The 21140-nt window shown below is 46.6% G+C and overlaps 1 protein-coding gene across 3 annotated transcripts in view; it reads right to left on the bottom strand.

Moving 5' to 3' along the window:
• Positions 1-21140, bottom strand: part of LOC139111624 (ubiquitin carboxyl-terminal hydrolase 48) — a 49175-nt gene that overhangs the window by 3227 nt on the left and 24808 nt on the right. For all 3 annotated transcript variants that reach the window (XM_070672040.1, XM_070672039.1, XM_070672041.1), the window contains 4 exons: positions 19551-19681; positions 18665-18784; positions 15796-15921; positions 1233-1317 (listed from right to left, as the gene is read on the bottom strand). In XM_070672040.1, coding sequence (XP_070528141.1) covers positions 1233-1317; positions 15796-15921; positions 18665-18784; positions 19551-19681 — 462 coding nt within the window. The remainder of the gene's footprint in view (positions 1-1232; positions 1318-15795; positions 15922-18664; positions 18785-19550; positions 19682-21140) is intronic.

Consider the following 21140-nt stretch of genomic DNA (forward strand, 5'->3'; position numbering starts at 1 on the left):
CATGAATGCGCCGTGGAGTTTCGTGAGCTCCTTAATGAACCTAGTTCGCGAAAACCATTAATAACGAGAGGACTCACGGTGAGGAGCGCGCCCGAGCGCGCCGGCAGGAAAAGAGAGCCCGATATTCGTCGAGGGCCCGAAACCGCAGATCTTCCCGTGAGAAACTCTCCGGACCGGCGGCTGCTTTACACCTCCATTATTTTTTAAAGATCGACCGGCGTCGTTCGTCTTGTTCGTACGCGATCGGAAAATCATGAGACCAAGAAGCAGTCAAAGCGAAAGAAAATAAGTTCTTTTTTATTATTTCTCTTTATTTTTTTTTCTTTTTTTTCTTATTGTTTTTTTACGGAAACAAGTTGGATCGAGAATGACCTGTTTGCAGAGCGAATAGTAGCCCTTGACGAAAAGCTCTTTCTCCTCGGCGAGTGAAACGCGGAAAACGGAGAGATAGTCGAGTCGGCACGGCGGAGGGTGTCGGCTAGCCCTAATGCGACGTATCAATATACGTGGATGGTGGTGATGGGCCAATATCGCATAAGTGGCTCGATTCGCAGTCATTTGTTACATTTTGTTCGGTCTAAGTAATTTAAGAGTCACGGCTTTGCCCTCCTTTTCTTTTTCCCCCCCCCGTCTCCCGGAAAGGAGGACCCGGAGTCGACGAGGGTGAAGAGAAGGCAGAAATCTAAGAGGGAACGGGGAGAATAAGACAGGAGAAAGGGTGAAGGGTGAGTTCAGGATGCCTTGGACCCTGGTAGAAGTTACTACCGGCCGGGGGTAGGCGAAAAGGGTGGTGCACTTCGCCTCCATTCTTCGGCAAATCGCGGCATATTTGTCAGATTTTTGTTCGAGAACAAAACCTCGCCGACCACCCCCGGCGCGAGTAAAGGGTGGTAGAGAAAGAGGGGGAGGAGGGGGAGAGAGACAGCGAAGGGATGCGGCGCCTTAAGTGGATTGGCTTCGTTCGTATATATACGGGGTGTATGTGTATCTACGACGAATGCCTTAATTTTAGTCTTCAGCCGGTAGTAATCCCCGTCGCCTTCGATTTCCGGATGCGCGTGAAAAATCTCCGCTCTTTCGCCAAATGAGTATTATAAATAATGGCCGTTTGCATACCGTTAATATTATTACCGACCAAGTACATACGTAAACGTAACGTACATGCAGCCGCATGCAAAACGTCGATCAAGAAAAAAGAAAAGATAAATTTTCTCAAATTTATTTCAACTCACCTTTGAAGCCCTTCTCTGGAGATAAAGATTCGAAATTGTGCGCGTCGGATTCGCCGTCAGTATCGTTTTCCAACGGCGCGTCAATCTGAAATCATAGATATTCACGGTATTATTAACAGCGTTCGTGAGAATAAAAATCTTTGATGGTTAATAATTTATTTCCTGCTAATCGACCGAATAGGAATTTTGATTTTATTATTTAAAGGAAAAATTCTTTTATTAGTCTTCGACTTTGGAGGAGACAGAAGGATACGTCTCGTATTAAATTTGAGCATCGGATACACGTGTGAACAGCTGCCAACAGCTATAACAGCGTCTTCCCACGCATCTCCTTGAAGCACATATGTGATACACCAATCTAGGCGCCCCTCTATGTAATTACGCGACTAACACATCGTGTAAACGCGCGAGCTATTACGATACACGATTGATCTTACAACGTTAACATTACCGATGTACATATGACAAAGTATAAAAAGACGCGAAAGCAAAATAAACTGCCTTACGTCGTTTATCGGATCTTAAAGCGCATTTGAAAATAAAGTAAAATAAATTCTCTTAAATCTCCATGTCGTAACAGATACATCAATCTAACGAGATCAGCTTCATTAGACATGTAACTCACATTAATTACGGTTATACGTTAATGAATTCCAATGACAAAGGCCATCGGAATTGTTGAAAGAAATAAAAGAGCATGTTAATGAGCGGAAGAAAGAGAGAGAGAAGATAGGAATAAAATAAATTTCTAATCGTTCAAAAGCCGGGCATGGGAATGCGAGCGAGTAACGCGCGTAGGTGTGATTACACGCCTCGAAACCCCTTTTTCCCATAGAACTAAATATAGCGGGTGTCATCTCGCTCTCCGATGGCTTGGACACACGTGTCTCGCGCGACGTGCCGGCTACAGGGACTCACATCTGGTCGGTGTTTCCTGCCGGCCGCAGCATCCTCTGTGCAATGTGATTTATTTTCAAGTATATGATCCCAGAGATTCGCCACGATGAGAGATTATCGCGGCGGCCGTGGCGGATAGTCAAAGGCTTGGTGGATATACAACGCGGTTACGAAAATAAAACTAAGCCAATTAGGGACGAGTGCAACCGCGGCGCGAAGCTGTAGAATGTATGCGATAAGAACTGTATCTTTTCAATTAAAGAAAAAAATAAAATAAATAATTGCGCGCTCACATAAGTCTGAATTAAAAAAAGAAATTATAAATCATCTATCGTGTCATTAAAATATAAAATTATAGAAGACAATATTAATTTCAGCGTAAAAGAGCTTTGTAATTCCTAATAAAACGTACGCCAAAAATTTATTTTAACCACCGGAGATTACGCAGAGTAAAGTTTCCTCGTCGGTTTTCAAGCGTAGCAGGTCGCGCGTAGCGTTATAAAGCTGCGGCTACTTCAACGTCATCCTCGACGCTTTTAATCGAGGCCACTGGCAAAAGGAGCGCATAGTCTTCGTGGTGCGGATTCTCCGAAGTTCCTTTCTTTCATCGGCAAACGTTGTTCTCGAGCGGGGGGGGAGGAGGGAGGGGGAGGGGGCCTCCTATCCCTGGTGCACCTTTCCCCTTTCGTCCCTTCGCTGGCCACGAGGGAACGCGTAAAGAGGAGAGCGAAGGAAGGGAGAAACCAGGTAAAGAGCATTCTCTCTACACGGGTATAAGGCCCAGTTTTGAAATGCTCGGCAATATAGTGAGTTCGTTATGAGGCTCGCCCCGACGTGGTATGGCTCATAATTGTAGACTCGGGGCTCGAACCGTGCACCTCCGGGCGCTACGCTCTCCCCGACTGACACCTATTGTCCGCAGAAAATCCCGCGGGTACGTCCGAAAATCGTCGCGATCGCTCTCGCCGAGGCCCCGGCAGGAGGGAAGCCTCGTCTAATCGCCGTCCGGTTTCGGCGCCGACTTTCGCGGCACGCCGCAACACGAAATCCGCCCGCCCACGGCCGCTTGCCGGGCGCGAATTGCACCGAGGGAAGTCGGGACGAACGGCGGACAAAACATTTCATGGCCGGGCATGAAAATTATTAGCTCGAGAATGTCTTAATCCCCGGCAGCGAGCCTGGTCCCGCGGTCTTCGGCTTTAACATAAAACCTTCTTTTTTCTCTCTCTCTTTCTCTTTCTTTCTCCGGCCAGGGCTCACCGAGAGAAATGCCCCGGACGCGAGCTGACGGTCTCGCGGAGATGCGGCTAAATGCTGGAACGCGGCGCAGTTCGGCGCATAATGTATGTGCTACGTCGAACGGCACCCCGTTTATTTCCAGGTTAATGCGCGGTTTAAGGTACGGCTGCCAGTGCGCGCTTTTTCCTCCGCGAAGATCGAGATACCCGGCTATCGCATGCTTTACGTGTTTCTAGCGCCGCTTTAGAGAGCGAATGCGCGCGGCTTTTTGCCGGGACGTTCGCGATCGAAGGAAAAAAAAAAAAGACCTCTCTTTCTCTTTCTCGCCCGCAGAACTGTAGAGGGAAATTGTCAGTAGCCACACGTATCGCGATGGCAAGAAATAAGAAAATCTTATAATCATATGCTAAATGATTAATAATTAATACTGGAAAAAATTCTTCGAGTTGATATACTCAAATCTTTAGAGTTGTATTTAATTAAATACGTTCTAAATATAAAAGCGCGCGTGGAATATGAACAATTTTCGCTACAAATGAGTATCTTTTGGATTTACTCAAATATCATTAGAGTGGAAGTCTTAAGTTATTCCCAGGCTGTCCTGAGTTATTTATCTGTCTGCACGGTGAGGGTGAATCTTACCTCCTCCTTCTTCCCCGCTTTCTCAACCACGTCTTAATAGTACGAGCCGCAGAGTTAATAAACCGACGTAGCGACAATTCTCTCAGCGGATCCTAGCCTCCTTCAATTTTTGATCAAAGAAACAATTCATTTTTTAAATTCGGTACTTGAAATAGAAACTATAGAAAATGCGTTATATATAATTTTAAATTTCTGCAATTAAAAAATAAAATAAAATAAAAATTCTAAAATTTGTATTAAATTGTGCGTTAAAAATCGAGACATTAATATAGAATATTCATATATATGTATGTATTTGTTTCCAGAAGGAAATTTTATGTCATGTGAGCTTTTACGGAAAAACGAGGGGGAAAAAAAAAAAAAAGAAAACTGCAGGAAGACTTAATAATACATGCTGGGTCGGTGGAAAACCGCGGAGTGCATAAATTCAAAGTAGATTAATATTGTCTCCGTGGCTGTCGCGGCGCCAAACTTATGGCGCTAATTCGGCGGAGGAATTATTACCGGGGGCTTGCTTCGAGTCATCCCTACTGGCACTCGCGTGTTTTGCGAAAAGGGGGTATCTTGTCTTTAATAGAAACCGTACGTGCTTCCACGGGATTCCAAGCAACGCGTCTGTTAATATCTGAACCTTGGGACATCCCGCTACGAATTATTCCAATGCAAGAGAGATACATCGGCGATACTTACAAATTATCCAAAATACATTTTTATCGACCCGGCAATCGTACGCGTTTATGTTCATTGCGACGTAATTAATATTAATTACGTGAATTAAAAAAAAGAAAAAGAAACTTCTTCCGGTTTTATTCGTCGACGAGACGTATCGAAACGTGAAAACTTGGACCGCGGTGTAAAATCAGAATTGCTTTGCGCTCGGGACAATTATGAAAACGAAGGAAACCCAAGATTAACGAACGCGGTAAGAAAACGGCTTTCCGAAAGTCTCTTAAGTAAATTAAGGGCACTCCGCGTTGTCTTTCGTTCTCCGAAGGACCGAGGTAGACGGCAGATTACAGCTGTTTAGCATCCCCGATGAAAAACTTGTCGGTAATTATTCAAATTATTTCAAGGGCCACGCTTTTCGGTAGACCGGTGCTGTTACGTGGCGGAATGTCTTTATTCTCTTTCTATGTTCACCGGCTACGGAAAAGATGCAGCTCTCTGCGGACGGTCATAAAATGCGAAAATAAAAGCACCTAACATAACCACAGGGTGTATTTTAGAATTTCAGGTGTCTTTTACACGTTCCCGGACAATATCATCCTTAATCTAAATTACGCTTTAAGTGAATAAGTGAATGCATAAGAAATTTATTTATTTTTAATTCTCTTGTTAACTTTTTTTTTTTCTTTATCTTTTTTTTTTTTTTCGAAAAGCGTTGCGCGCGATATCGGCGATCCTCGTAAAACAACGCGAGTGTAATTCCGGATATCTATCATCGCAGCGTGATAGCGCGAACGTGACGCCGATATAAACGCGAGGAATAAAAAGACCTAGAGAAAGGAGGAGACTGCAGACGATAGAGGAGGAAGCGGAGATTAGGGCGGGGAGGGACCGCTTTTTAGACGGTCACTGACATTGCGGAGGTGTTGTGTGAGAAGTGACTGATGAGTTTTCCGCTCGATTGGATAACGGGCTAGGCCAGCACTCGCCCGTCTCTGGATTTTTTTTTTCTCTCTCTCTCTCTCTCTCGAACCTCTTCCCTGCAACGCGATGACGTTTGACCTGGATCTCGACTGTACTCGACGTAGCAGCGGCAAAGCGCCGCATGATCTCGAAATATCAAACAATCAGAACTTTTCATTTCAATTTTAGCTGCGCGCTTATATTAACGCGAACGTGTAAACGTTAACGCGAATAATTTTACGAGCTTCTACATACGACGGAAATTATCGTAGAGACAAAAATGCGACTGTGAATAATGAGACGAGCATCCAATGTGATTGATTCGTACGCGCCGACGAAAATGATATGAAATATGAATTACTGCCTAAATTGGCGAGTATCGCAAGGGAGATGCGCTGCCGATCGGGCGAATGAACCGTCACGGACGCGGCACTTTGGGCCACATCGTCTATAAAGAACGAACCACGCTTCCGCCAGGGACAAAGACTGCCTTCATAACCGGGCACCGTCCTCTTTGCCGTCGTGTTCGTCGCTGCGCTTCCCCGACTCGTTGAAATCGAGCAACGCGTCGATCGCGCGAAGACTTCTGCCGAGTAAAGTCAGACACATGCGCGTCAAAAAAAAAAGAAAGAAAAAAGAAAAAGAAAATCATTTAATAACGAAAATATAACGCTCGTAATAATTCGTAACAATTTTAGAAACATCATGTACCTAAATATTTTATTCAGAGCCAATATCGAGGAAATTTATTTCTCGGTTGCGCATCGATCCTAGCAACGGGCGGCTCGCTACTTCTCGCGATACGGTATCCTCAGCTGAAAGTAACGTGGAAGGGAGGAGAAACTGGCAAATTGCAGAGCGTTAGAGATCGCGAGCGCGATTTAGTTCCGCGGCTACGAGAGAGAAAGGAGATGAATAAGAGAGAGAGACGGATGAAAGCGGCAAGGCAGAGTAGAACGGTGAAATCACCCCTCGAGGAAACGCTCGGATAGTCCAGGGTGGTCTTAGCGTGTCGCTTAGCACCCTATCTGCAGGGATCTTCTCTCGGGCCAACCCCTACGGAGGTCGCAATCTCTCTCTCTTTCTCTCTCGCTTACGTCAGCCTCTCTTCCTCCCTCGTCGCGCTAGACCTCATGGGGGCTGCGTTTGTCGTAAGCATTACTCACTTTCTAGACGCCTACTTGCAAACCCCGTCGAGTCGTCCCCGAGGCTCAGTGACTACATTAGGGAACAAATCTTCCTTCTCCCGAGGCAGCGACTCCCGTGACTCGAAAGGCGACACACGCTGATAGAATGGATTGTCCGGCCTGCATTGACCGGACCACTTCGTCGCGTAATCTGCGACAGCGAAACGCTTCCGCGTACGATCGGCCTGCTAATTCGATTACACGCCGCGTAAATTACATTCCGAGGTACGCACGCAAAGTATTTCTAAATCTATTGTTGAACCGTATTTATATGTTCTTGAAAATCTAATCAGAAAATAGTTTCTTCAAGCACATTTTCTTTTTTCTTTTTTTTTTTTTAACAATTTTTTAAATATTATTTCAAGCGATTCTTTTTGGCGTCTGTCTGATCGAATGCTTTAACGTGGACGTGATACATTTTTCGTTTTCTTAAATTATTATTTCGGTACATTTATGCGAAATAAAAGAAAGAATTAATTTTTTTATATTAATGTAAAGTATAAAGTGACTTTGTGTCGTAAGAAAAAACACGTGTCTGACATTTTATCAAGTTTTTAAGTATCGTCGAAAAGCCGTGTTCGTGAGGACTTCACGGCCCTGTATCGCGATGGCTCTGAAGTATTCCGCGGCCGAGATTAACGAGATCCACGTGTCCGGTATTATCGGCACGCACCCAAGACCACTTGTTCGAAAGGAGCAACCTGTAGAGGCTGGCATACCAAGTGCGTGCGCTGTAAGGAGGGAAACGACGAAATTCAGGGTTAGCCGAGCAGCCAAACATAGAACCGAAACGTATGTGGGAACACGTGTACGCGTTTCCATAAATATCTTCCCCGTAAACTTGGCGCGCGGCATGAAAGAAGGCATCCTCGGAAACCCGTGTAATCGGGTCTCGGTTACCGGCTACCGTTTCGAACTGCCTTCGATTAATCCCACGAGCGACAACGATCAGAGATACACGCTCGATTTTGCTTTATTGTTACAGCGCGGTAAAAAATTATTAAAAAAAAAATAATAATAAAAATAAAAAAAAGAAACGTAATTAAATTTAATCAAACGTGAAGAGCTACCCGTCTCGAAAACTATTTCTCGAGAACCATTAAAAGAATATCACCGTTGGGGAAAAAAAAAAAAAAAATTTCCAGATTCCAAAGCTCTGCGAAGCGTCGCGCGTTCCGTGCCGCCATCGAAACTCGATTAATTGAACCGGCGAGGAGTACGCGGAATTCATAGGACGTCGAGAGCGAAATGCCTCGAGACCGACGTAATAAAGTGCGCTCTCTTTCTGGCGGCAGGAGGCCCTCATTCAGGAGCCGCCACATGTCCCTTTGCGAAAAGAGTAGCTTCTTCCTCACGTCATCTGCCGAGACGAAACGGGACGGGACGGGATCGGGACGGGACGGGGCGAAACGAGACGCGACGAGACGAGATGAGACGAGACGGGCAAGCCAGAGGAGGGCCCCCGCGTCGAGAAGGACGGCTGACGAAGAAAAGCAGAGGCCACCGACAAGCCGAAAGCTAAACCCGCCGACGCGACGGTGGGTTGGCCGGCCGTAGCGAGCCATCAGTATCAACAAACAGAAGCTTAGTTGTTACCACTGCGAGGGCGGAAGGCTGAAGTGGACAGGATTACACGACACACGCTACACGGGAAACCAGCCCGTGAGGTTTTTGAATTCACGCCTCCCTCGTTTCTCGAGCGCGTCTCGGCGCACGCACGACGCATCGCGACTGATATTATTGCATTAAATCGCCGCCGTTGTCTCGGTATCAAACGCGACGGTATCCGCGAAGAACGTGACTTTTCATCCTCATCGCACGCTTTTCATTCGCATCACATAAATTCCACCGCGTATACCCATTCGCAACACGATGCAAAATAAGAATGCAGCATTCGCCCTCTTTTGCTGCAATCATAACTTATTCACCGTTTAAGGGAGTCCGATACGGCGTACGAGGAGAACGTCAGAAGGGAAACGGGAGGGAATAAGGCTCATAAATCACGGCATTTTCAGATTTCCTTTTATCAGCGGCTCTCTAACCGCACTGGCCGGTAGCTCGGTTCGCGACCGCCGTTGACCCGGCGCCATAAATATCCCCATTAATATTAACTTAGGCTAGCCTAGGAGGCGAGAATCGCGAGTGACCGAAACGGCGCAAACTGCGGAGAAGGAAAAAAAAAATTGGAAGATCCGCCGGCCTGAGGGGAGAACGGGACGAGGAGAGAGAGAGAAAAAAAAGGAAGAAAAAAAAAAAATCTTGTATGCCCGGGGGCGAATCTCATATAGGACGCAGATGGGAATTGGGCAGCGCGTCCCGAAAAATTCATGGAGAAGAACCCGAGTTCCAGGGAGGCGCGACCAGATCGCTGCCGCGCCTCGTTCCTTTCTTCGCCCCCGGAAAGCATGAATTGATTGGCCACTCGATGGATCTCGGAGTGACCGCTTCCGTTTACACTTGGGTGCCGCGTGTTTTACGTTCGCGATTTAACGCCGTGGACGACGACGGCTGGCAAAAAGAAAAAAAAAGAAAAGAAAAAAGAAGCGTCGCGAAAATTCCGATATCGTTTTCGCCTGCTTCTTATTCGGGATGGTCGATACGGTATCGGTAATAGCTAATAGTAATATATATCTACGCGAATATATATATATATATATATATATATATATATATATATATATATAAATGGCTTTTACGCCGATATCTAGCGCTGGAGAAGCCCGATAATGAAGAAGCCAATATTAAACTTCTTGCACCATTTCATTCTTCAACGTCTATTAAGCCACACTTTCTTGCCCGGAGTATCGCGGGCATGTATCACCTGTCGTCGAACGGTCTACGCTCTCTCGCCTCCTCGCACCGTTAGTGGGATCGACGTGATCGACGCAAGAAAACATAACGTTATCAAGTACAGCTTGTAGGCGCGATATGTAAACGATTGTAAATTAGGTGCTGAGCTCACGAGCGATTACAAGGCGTTTTTATTAGTCGGCGTCACGAAGTCTCAACTAATAACCGAGCACCGAGGTGCAAAAATGCCGCGAGGGGAGAAATGAAACGGTATCTGCGTTATAATTATCGCGACAGGAGGACCATGCCGTTCTCTATTAAACCGCGCCGCTTAATACGCGCGTTACCCGGAATTTCCGCAGTCTGCCTCGATTATTTTCGGCGCATTCAGGAGCGAAATCGATGACGATGACGATGCCCTTTTGATCCCGCATCGGCTTAATTGATTTATTTCTGAGAGGGGCCCGCGGGGAGGACGCGCCGGCTATTGGCCAGCGCGAAAAAGGGCCAGCCGAATCCTTTTCGAAGGACTCTTTCACTCTCCGCGGGCCCTTTCTTCGATCTTATCTTCGGAGGCATCGATAATTAGAGGCGATAATTACGGTGCGCCGGCTACTGACCTCTAGCTACCGGTCTTTCGACGAAGGAAGGAAAAGAAGAAGATAAAAAAAAAGAGGTGCCGACGATAATCGTCGCTAATGTAACGTTGTAATACCCCGGTGTCCTTGCCGATGTCATTGTAACCGACTCAGGACGATCACTTCGATTCGTTCGCGAACGTTGAATTCTTTTTCCTTTTTTTTTTTTCTCTTTTTTTTTTCTTACATCGTCGTCGCGCACGTCTAGCGCGCGTCCTTAAGAGACTCGTAAACCTTTTTTTTTTTTTTTATTCTTTAAGCCGATAGACGTGAATGCAATGACACAACCTTCCGGCAAATCGACGCAAAGAGAACAAAAGTTGCAAATTTTTACGAATCCAAGGCGAATAATTAAAAGCTCATTAGATCCGCCGCCGCGGTTATTAGCGCGATACACGTCCGCGCGACGAAAGGTCAGGTGTCAATAGCACGCTATTAAAACTTTTCACGACGCTTCGCTTCTCGCCTCGACTATTTTGCGTTGGCGCATACCTTACCTCGGTAAGGAACGCGTTAATTTTATATAAACCGGCCCGCGGGTTTCTTAAGCCTTATCGAGAGACGCGCTATTCGTCAACGTCACGTCCACGTGTGATTTCTTATTAATCGCCCGACTTGGCCTTTTCGCTGCGCGATCTATTGCCGAGGTGTTCGTTTCCTCAAAAAAAAAAAAAAAAAAAAATTATTATCGAGGCGAGAACAGTCGTAAAAGAATCATAGAAGCCGAACGCGCGCGTCTAGAGTTATTACGTAGGATACTTTGCGGTTTATACAGGAAGGCTCAATAAGGATTTATGGATCTTGAAGACCGAAGAGTACACTGAATCAGAAAGGTAACTTTTCGGCCGGTCAGGCCTGGTTGTTATGATTCGATTTTAATGCCGAGTTCACCGGCGCGGATAATTGTCGCCATTACCTGCACGAGAGGGTACATTTACTGTCGTTCATCGGAGAGAACTTGGGACGGTCTTGCTCGAACCTCTCGTGTAAACGGGATTCTCGTTTGTCGGTAGGATACGGCAGACAGAAAGGAGCGGAGGGAAGAAGAAAAAAAAAAAAAAAAAAAGAAGAACGGAGGATAAACACGTGTCCATTTTCCGACAGAAGGACAAACGTAAAGGGAGAAGTCACGGGGACAGCGGGCGGCGTTTGATAATGTAACATTGCATCCCGACGTTGTTGAACCGTTGGAAAAATGTGCGCTGATTGTGATTAATTGCCACTTCCTAGCAAGTACACTCTGGGTTAAGGTCCAGATCGCGGGTCAAAGATTCATCCTCGCTCGTTACTACCACGCGTTGTGTTTTCAGTCTCGGTGTAATGGGAATTTAATCGAGAAAATAATTTCGAAAATCGAGAACGGCAAGAGTTATTTTATCTCTCTTTCTCTCCCTTGCGAGCCAGAGCGAAGCGTCGATGCTGAAAAGACTCGGGACTGCGAAAATCTAACGAAAGAGTCTGCGAAGCGCGTAGAAACCTGACCGCGTAACTGTTCCACGTGGATCCACGAGAGGATCTCGGCATATTTTGCGGGCCGGCCGCGCGGAGCGGCGGCCACGTACCTTTTTATCGTGGCCGCGACGGCCAGCGGGGGCCCTATCGGATGTTTCCAATTTTCTGTTGGCGCTCTTCAAGGGAGAACCTCCGCCGAGTTCGTCATACGGGATTCTCTGTTGTGCGAGAAAGCGGGATGAACCGCGACGGAGGGATCGCAGAATGGACGGGCGGGAGGGAGAGGGCGAGAGCGAAACGCGCGGGTACGAAAGAAAGAGGAGCATAGAAACGAAGAAGCGGGACGGAGGGGCAGGAGGTGGAAGAGGAGGTGGAGGAAGGCGAGCGCGTCCAACGCGGACATTCGTCACACGACATCAAACGCGGGTGCCGCCCGTTGGAGACTCGACCGACCGACTCTAAAGACCCCGGTCGATCAGCCATGAAGAGCAGTCTGACGAGGAATTGCAAAAAAATCGGGAAAAATTAAGGGTGGATCAAAAACAGCCTAGCCGTCCGACATCGTGCGCAACTTTGTTGCTATTCTTTCTCGCCTCCGCCCGTCCTTGTCCTCGATTACGACGTTTGTCTCATCAAAGCGAAAACGAATGCACGTGCGTCTTCATTAATATCTCACCGCGCGTTAATTATAGCTCGGCGCATGCCGTTGCTTAATATCTTTATCTCTAGCGGCGTCGGCACCCGCGAAACGGCTGCCGGCCTGCGGGCTTTTTTGTTCGTGAGGTACGCGCGAATTGCGGATCGGAACAAAAATCGCGATCTACCTTGTCGAGGCCTGCGTCAAGAATTTCGAGCGTTCATTCCGGAGTCGAGAATTTACAATCGAAGCCTCGGAAGGTACCGCGCTAGCGGCGCGCGTGAACTAAGACCGGACCACGGTACGACCGCTTGGAAGAGAGGATCCATTTGCGACGAAGAAAGATCGATTAATCACGACGTGTAACGCGCTCATAAAAGCGCGCAAACAAACCGGACGGTGGAAAGGGAACGGGCAGGGAGAGCGAAAGTGACATGAAGGAAAAGAGAAAGACGATCCGACCTCGCGCGACGTAATGTCGTTGATCTCCTTCGGTCGACTGGATCGGCCGAAAAAAAAAGGAAAAAAAAAAACGAGAAAGAAAAAAAAATATAGTGATATAATGTAGATACGTAGCAAGATATATTAACTTTGTACTCCGGCGACCTTGAATTATTGCACGGACGATGACGGAGCGGTAGCTGATATCTCGCGAGACACTCGATCACCGATCTGCGCCGCAAGTCATCCCCGATCATTGTGCGTGCCACGGTGCCGGACCGGTAGCAAAATCAAGGACTAACCTTGCCTGAAACGCTTTAATCCGGTCTATCCGCCGCGGATAGAGTATCCTGGCGGGTCCCGATATATCGCCGTCTGATATCAACGGCGCAGGTGTAAGAAGAGCGGAAGAGTTTCATCTCATCGGGCCCTCGTCGATTAACTATCCGCGCGAATTTCTCCTCCGCGATTTTCCGACGGCGAAATTAAAGCGGACGCGAAAATAAAAAGTGCCCCCCGGGGCACTCGAGAATGTTTTGCAACGTGTGTGAGTACGCGCACACCCCGAAATTAAGCAACTCCGAACAATTGCTGGAATTTCAGGGTAAAACAGAATATAGCGATTGCTCGGCGAAAGGCAGTATCTCCTAAGCGATACGGTTTAAAGGAACAGCCGATCGGAACAACCTAACTCCGGTTTACGCTATTACACATTATGCTGCCTTGAGTCGCATTAAGTTCGTCGTCCGGCGAACGAGCGGATTTTACGACGGAGGATTTCGCGAAACAATCTCGTTTCTCGAGGGAGCTTCTTGCACATCGGGAGTCGACCCACGGTTATTCGCATAACCGCAAATAATTACCCGCCCGTTATGTACTTTTCAGTCACGTTATGGTTAACGATAGTTAAAAGCAGCTAGACGTGCCCCGGGATTTATCACCGTTGTTATATTCCTACCGCGAGAATCGGCAGTTTCCTTGCCGTTTTCGCGGAGCGGCACATGTAGAAATTCCGGAGCGATTACACTAACCGGCGAGATTCGCTGCGAGAACGAAGTACAGGGCGAAAGTCGCGTAGTTTTATTACGGTTGATTCGACGGGACTTGTGTTGTTCGAAGGAGAGAGGAAAAAAAAAAAACGGATGATAAGCGATTTGCCGTAAAAGTTCGTCACGTCGGCGAGTAATCAGCGCGATGGGATGAGGGAAGAAATTTTTCTGGAAACCGCAAAAGTCGCCGGAGCGTTTCGATCGGTGGAAACGTCCAGCGGGTTGACTAGACTGGATTCCCCGAGACGGTAATTAGTAATTCGCAGCTAGTGGAAACCGCAACCGGTGATCTAGTCCAGCGAGGAGGGCCGCGTCTCTTCGCCTACCTTCTACTCTCCCCTTTTCCTTCCTTCTTTGTTCTTTCCGAGCGTAGGATAGCGCGACTCGGACTAACGGTTTTGAGCCACTCTGTCGCTGATGCCGAGGCGTCCGTCGGTTGCTTTCATAAAGTTAGTCGACTGTGAACCGGAGGAATGTATCGGAATCCTGGAATTATTCCGGCGGACGGGAGAGAGCACCGAGAATTTTTCTGGGCGTCGCCGGTCTTTCGTAGACGATTCGCTCTCTCGGTATAAAAAAAAAAAAAGAAAGAAAAAAACCCACCGCGGGTTGAGAATGCGTTCCGCACGACGAATGCGAAAACAAACGTGGCGCGGGATAAATATATAGACACGATATCACTGTCGAGAGTTTCTCGCGTATAAATCAAGTCGCTCGGCCAGCGCCTGATTGGCGACAAAGGTGCAAGTTAACAGCGATAAGCGGCGAAGGTTCCGCAAACTATAAAAGAACGATATTTCCTGCAATTCATTGGCCAGGAATATGAAATGAGCAAGAAAGAGTGCTGGCAATTTTCGCTCATTTATTGAACCACGAATTTCAAACATTTTTCTTTTTTTTTTTTCACGCCAAGTAGTACTATTAGATAAAACGTTAATCCCAGAAAAATTTCGAGACAAGCGTAGGCACGGTTACAGAAATACAAGAGGATAAAAGTTATAAATTATAAAAAAACCATCACTTTCATCCTTGCGTATCTCCGGAACGGTGTCTATGATCATCTTAAAATTTTTCTAAAATTATTACATCCCATCTGATAGTACTACTTGGCATAAAAATAAGTTTAAAATTCGAGGTCCACAAAATAAGCCAAAAAAAAAAAAAAAGAAAAAGCAGATCTTTCCGCCATCAGTCTTCATTCGCGCCTTATACGGAGGCAGAATTAATAGGGATCTTTAGATTCGCCGAGGTGTAAGCTACGCCTCGAATAAGCCGCAATTTCTAACGACTTCACTCTCCCGAGATTAGTAGGCTACAGTTAACACTTCTAATCTCAAATAAGGCATTTTCGGTTAATCCCCGGCGCGAAACGCTGGTCTACGGCGCCGTTATCTGAGAGGCCATTGCCGGTCCCGGTTACTTATCCATTGTCTCGAACTTAAGGGAAACAGTGGCCAGATCTTAAATCTTAATTGCATCTGTTTGTCACTGTCGCTAGTCAGGTGGAACAAACGTATCGTAACGACAGCCGAGACCGTGAACCGTCGAGGCGCCAAGCCGAATAAATCATAAAACGTCGAGTGACTAAGTATTGAATTTTAAATACTTGAAATATTTACGAGAATCGTATGCATCGATGCCTGCCATTGCGTGTGAAAGCAGATTTATAATAACTTTAAGCGAGCTGCACGCTCGATTGATCCTGAGAAGGACATTCGCGCGCTTATGTCCCTGAATTCTTATATACGCAAATAAAATGTATATAATGCGCAGATAATTTTTATAAAAAAAAAAAAAACTACCGATAACATCTTCGAAGATTCGCAAAATATTTTTTTTTAATTAGCGACAAGCGTTTCGTCGCGTATCCCTCTTATCTTCCTCCAAAGATTTAATCTCTAATTTATAATTTTAGATACGAAAAAGATAAAACTGTAGCATAAAGTGTGAATTGAAACTTACCTTCAACGTAAGTAGAGCTCCAGGAAATATCCCGAGTGCCGCCAAGCTAAGATTATCGTCAATGAGTTCGTGTTCTCCTAACATTATATGTTGATCGTAGGGACCAGCTCCACAGATCTGCATTGTCTGAAAGAAAGTAAAAATTATCCTTAAAATTATTTGTTCTTATTCATCGATGTAATTAAATTGCAAATTATAATTATTTCTTTTCAGAAGAATAAACGTAATTTTTATATTTCTGTGGGAGAAAAAAAAAAAGAACCGACAAACTTTCAAATATATTTCGATGCACGTAAGTGCTTGTAAAGCAAAGTTGCGGCCGTGCGGAAAAACGAAGGGGGGCTATTTGAGATTCTAGAAGTAGAAGTGTTGCGCGCGAGACGAGCGTGAGCCGGTAATTGCTTAATTTGTGGAACTCGCGTAACGTTGCGTGGAGGGATAGCTCGCGCCGCTGGCTTGTCCTCGGCGTCGATGCTCGGCGAGAACGTGTAGCTCGCTTTCTGTTTTACGATCGTCCAGTCGAAGTGAACCACGTCGAGCTAAGGAGGAGGGACGAGAGGTGTATCGCGAGGGCGCCGGAAAGCGACTAAAGGGCGGACGTCGTATAAAAAAAAAAAAAAAAAAAAAAAAAAGAAAAAGAAGAAGAGGGCGATTACAAGTACATGCGCGATTGCACTGCCCGTGCTTGGGCAATGCAATAATCACATTTCGTAAAATTATTCCCTGGCAAATTAACGTAAATTAACGTAAATCGAGGCACAGGTCACCGCCGATATCGTCGCCGTCAGATCGCACGGAGCGCGTTACGTCAGAACGTATCCTCGTGTATATAATATGTCGTAAATGTCTACCGGATTTCATACAACAGAAGAGCGAACGACGAGAACGAGGGGAACAAGAAGTCCGGTGGTCAGGGTCAAAGAACCTCGAGGCTTCCTCGTTAAAGAAAGGCGCCCAACGAGCGCGATAAATAGAGGTGGGTTTAACAAGGTTGCGGAGGCAGGCGGCGGGAGGGCCAAATTGCCCCGGGGTTCAGCAACTTTTGATATTTACGGATGCTGACGGTCGTAGCGTCGCGCTGCGCCGGCTCGTCGGGAAGCCGGTGCCCGCGGACGGATCGCCTATCGCGGGTCGCGCCGCAATTGATAACGCTCGGCAACTCCAGAACCTCCCCGGGTCTCTCCCCTTTCAACGACTTCTGCGATTTGCTTTCCAATCTATCCGTGAAAAATCCGACGCGGCCGTTCGGCCGCGTTTTTTTTTTTTTTACCTGCCGCAATTTTCCCGTGAACGAGCTATCCGCGTGGACGAACGTTTTTTCGTCCCCGATACCATTGCGTCCGCGCCGCGGCGCAATGAGAGTAAGAAAAGCGATCGAGCGGTACCGAGCGGTGCGCACCGAGGGAGATAGGGAGAGAGGGAGAGAGAGAGAAAAAAAAAAAATCGAACCGGTGACACGGAATGCTGGAAAGTTATATTTACAGGCCGCCACTTCGCAGGCGTTACACCGCGATTACGCAAAAGCTTGCCCGCGCGCCGACGAAGATCAGCCGGTGGCTGCTATTGTCCCGATTTGCCTGGCCACTAGCACCGCGACATAACTGCATTCGACCATGAAAACTCGGAACATTTTTATTGGCGGCCTTTTTGCGCAATTATAAAAAAGACAACGAGCGCGCGGCGTGACTCGCCCGCATTTTTGTCAAACCCGAGAGCCAATCCGCGAACAGTGACACCCTTGAATCACGACGCGGCGGGATTTTTCCAGTTGAACAAAAACGTCCTTTGCGCACTTTCAAAGCGTGTCGTTCCCTTATTTTTTATTTTATTTTATTTTATTTTTTCATTATTCTCAATATTACTGATAAGATAACTCGGTAGCTGCAGCGAGGTGTCGGCCGATCGAATGACGACCGAGAGGCGAAATTAAGTCGAAAGGCACAGAGCTATTAAAAAAAAAAAAACCAAAAAAAGAAAAAAGAAGAAGCGACAGTGAATGAGAAGAGGAGACGGAGTTCTGCATTTCCATTGACGTCGACAGCCGTTCTCGCGGGCGGGTATTAAAAGGGGACGTGTGCGCCACGGGGTGAAAGAGGCACGAACAAAAATTCGTGCTCGAAGAAGAGCTCGGTGAATAGATAGAGCGGAGTATCGCGCGCGAGGCGGAGAAAGAGAGGCGCGAGAGATGAAGGGAGACGCGAGTGCCGGGAGAAAGAGTCAAATGGAAGGTTGAGTAGAGCGAAGTAGAGTGAAGTGGAGTGGAGAAGTTGGAGACCTGTTATTAGCGCGAGGTTTATGCTCTTTCGGGTTTTTGCCAGTGGCTCCGCCGGAAAGAAGGGGCGAAGGGGAGGAAAGGAGGAGACGGCTACGGCCTCGCAATATAAATACGCTTAATAGTTTAAGCACACTGCCAGGGCCCGAGCATATGCTAACCAGCCATAACTACGCTTTACTACTCTTTCGTCCACTACGAGTCGGAGGAACGGGCCGGCCGGGGCCGAGATAGCCAAGCCGAAGGGTTGCGGCCGGCTTCGGGCGAACGCGGGTCTCTTCCCATTTCGGTTGGAACAATAAGACCGCGCGCCGTAAAATACTTGCGCTGCAAATTGATTGATTATCCCGGTCCCGCTTTCGGCAGGTGGCGAGACGCGCAAACGAATCGGGATATCGAACAGGCTCTTTCCGATTTTTTTTTTTATTTTAATTTTCCTCCCCCCGTCCCAGTTGCATCGCCGTACAACTGTAATATCGTTGTTTCTACTAGTAATTTATTTTAAAGATTTTTTTTTAATCTTTATTCAGATCGAATGCTATTTTATGCAGAAAAAAAAAGAACTCTGATGCTCTAAAATATATTAACGAGACTTACCATTACTTTAAGTTCTTTCAAAGTAATCTCAGAAGACACTTTAAGTTCATGATATCCTTTTAATTTTCTTCTACTTCGTGACGGTCGAGCAGTTTGTATTTTCGGCTTTTTTGACACCACCTGTAACAAACGTACGAAAGATAGATAAATAGACATATAAAATAGACCATTAAAATAGACACGTCTAAATTAAAATAATTTTTTTTCATTAAAAAAAAAATATATATATATATATAATATATTTATTTCATTTTCTAAATCTTAACAACGGTTTTCTCTGTACATAAATCTATACAACAATATCCAGCTGATTTTTCTATTTGTGCATATAAAAAAAAAAGATATTGAATGCAAAAGGAAGAATGTAATTTAGTTAGTCATAAGCGCGGCTCTCCACAATTATTTCTAAATCAGCATGAATCAAAAGCGAGCGTCAAAGGAAGCAGATAACTCTTAAGGTCACTTTGACCAGAGACGTAATAATACTTATTACATCGTGAAATGCGTGAGATGGCATCAGCTCGCCGTTATCGGTTAGAATTAATCTGGAAAGACCACCGCTTCCAGGACACTCGATGACTCGACACGTCGGCCCATTAACAAAATTTCCTTCGTCCCAACGAGCCAGTATAACTCGATCGTGCATATACACACAAGATAAATTTTTCAACTTCTAAATATATACTGCGGGCAAAAAAGAAAAAAAAAAAAGATAAAGAAATAAACGGGATTATTGTTTTGCCAGAGCTCGCAAAGTGTCTTACAAAGATTGCACGCGAGTTATAAAATTCAGGCCGAAGGGAACGATCGTTCCCGATAAATAATTCCAATACTTGTACACCAAATTCGTCGGATAAAAATCGAAAAAAATTATTTTTTACGCTACCTCGTAATCGTTGTCCGTCTTAGGTTCATCGGTCTCGTCGATGCACTTAACATAGATCGTCGCTCTGTCGTACTTCAAGCTCTCGAGGCGTTCCTGTTCGACCTTCGCTAGCATGCACGCGCCGCATGTACCTGGAACAATTAAAAAGAAATTACTAAATGACTTATTATTATCCGAATAATGCCGTCTAGATATTCATACGTCGAGCCGTACGTTATCCGAAAAATATTACAGCGCGTCGGTGCAGCAAGAAAGTTACCGCGTTCTTTGTAGCGATGAAGAAACTTAAACTTGACGCGGGCCGTCGCGACGCCGCTATTAACACCCTCGAAGAGAAGGGGGGGGTCAGATTTCGTCGGCCTCGTCGAGCCCTCGTCGAGAGAGGACCGGGACGGCAGTTAGAAAGTCAAGTTAGAGGGTGCGCGTCGGATGGGCGGAGGGAGGGAGGCGGGTGGCGATGTCGGTGGTGGCTCTTATCCCATGTATAATAGATTGCTTACGGCCGGTGAGATTAATACAGTAATTAATAATATACGGTGACCAGGGTGGTGTAAGAAGCGGCCATTGTTGCTGGCCGGACAGCACAAAAAGCGCTTCGGCCGGTCCGGAGCCAAAGCTCGTATCCGAGCGTTACTCTCCGGGCGTTACGTCATGTTCAGACAGTTTTCCGACGGTGGGAAACGCGAGGGGAGAGAATTCGTGACCCCGGCTGAATGCGAATTCGCGTCCACCCTCTCCCTCCCCCCCTCCTCCCCCCGCGCGTTACCACTAATTACCGGCTCGTAGGAGCCAATAAGAGAGCGCTATAAGAAGCCGTTTGCCCATTACCGAGTCAAGGAGATTAACGGAGCCCGCCTCGTTCGATATACTTTTCTCTCGGCGGCGATAGGAAAAGATCCTCGCGGACGGGAAGAATAAATGTTGATCGTTGCCGTGTCGCCGCGAACCGATGGGGAAGAGGCAGATTGAAAACGACGAAGCCCGTCCGTTCGCGCAGACGGCTAATTTCCCGTAGCGGTAACGAAGGATAGGACGGAAAGGGCCCCGGCACGCCAAATGAATTCGAAGGTCCTCCCGTCGAATTCCTAATTACCCGCCCGGGCGCGGGGACGTCCGTGCGATAGGATCGTTTGCTATCGGGTTTAATCGGAAATACGGGAAGCTTAAGCTAATGAGAGATTCGTAGGGTCGCGAATGCAAATCTCTTCCGTCGTACTACAAACAGTCACGAACCTATCGAGAATGTCGGCCGCACTTTTCCAGCCGGCCGAGAACGAGCGATCACTCTCGCGAAGCGAAGGTGAAATTACATTCCGTCCACGTAAGCCTGAAATTTTTCGCCGTAAGTTCAGAAGTGCGGGATCGACGTCTCGAAAGAATGATTTTATTGGCAAATAATACGCGGAAAGTCCGGCGGTTTGCGTAAGATTGAAGGGCGATGCTGAGATCAAGTGTATTTCCCTAAAGTGCCATCGTAGAGCAATCAAACCATAAACGAGCGAAACGGCGCGGAAACTTGCACGACGTCGATGGAAGAAGTTTCGGGAGTTCGAACGAGAGAGCCAGGCCACCTACGGATTTTATTTAGAC

Source organism: Cardiocondyla obscurior, linkage group LG24, assembly GCF_019399895.1.
Source record: "Cardiocondyla obscurior isolate alpha-2009 linkage group LG24, Cobs3.1, whole genome shotgun sequence".
Taxonomy (NCBI): domain Eukaryota; kingdom Metazoa; phylum Arthropoda; class Insecta; order Hymenoptera; family Formicidae; genus Cardiocondyla; species Cardiocondyla obscurior.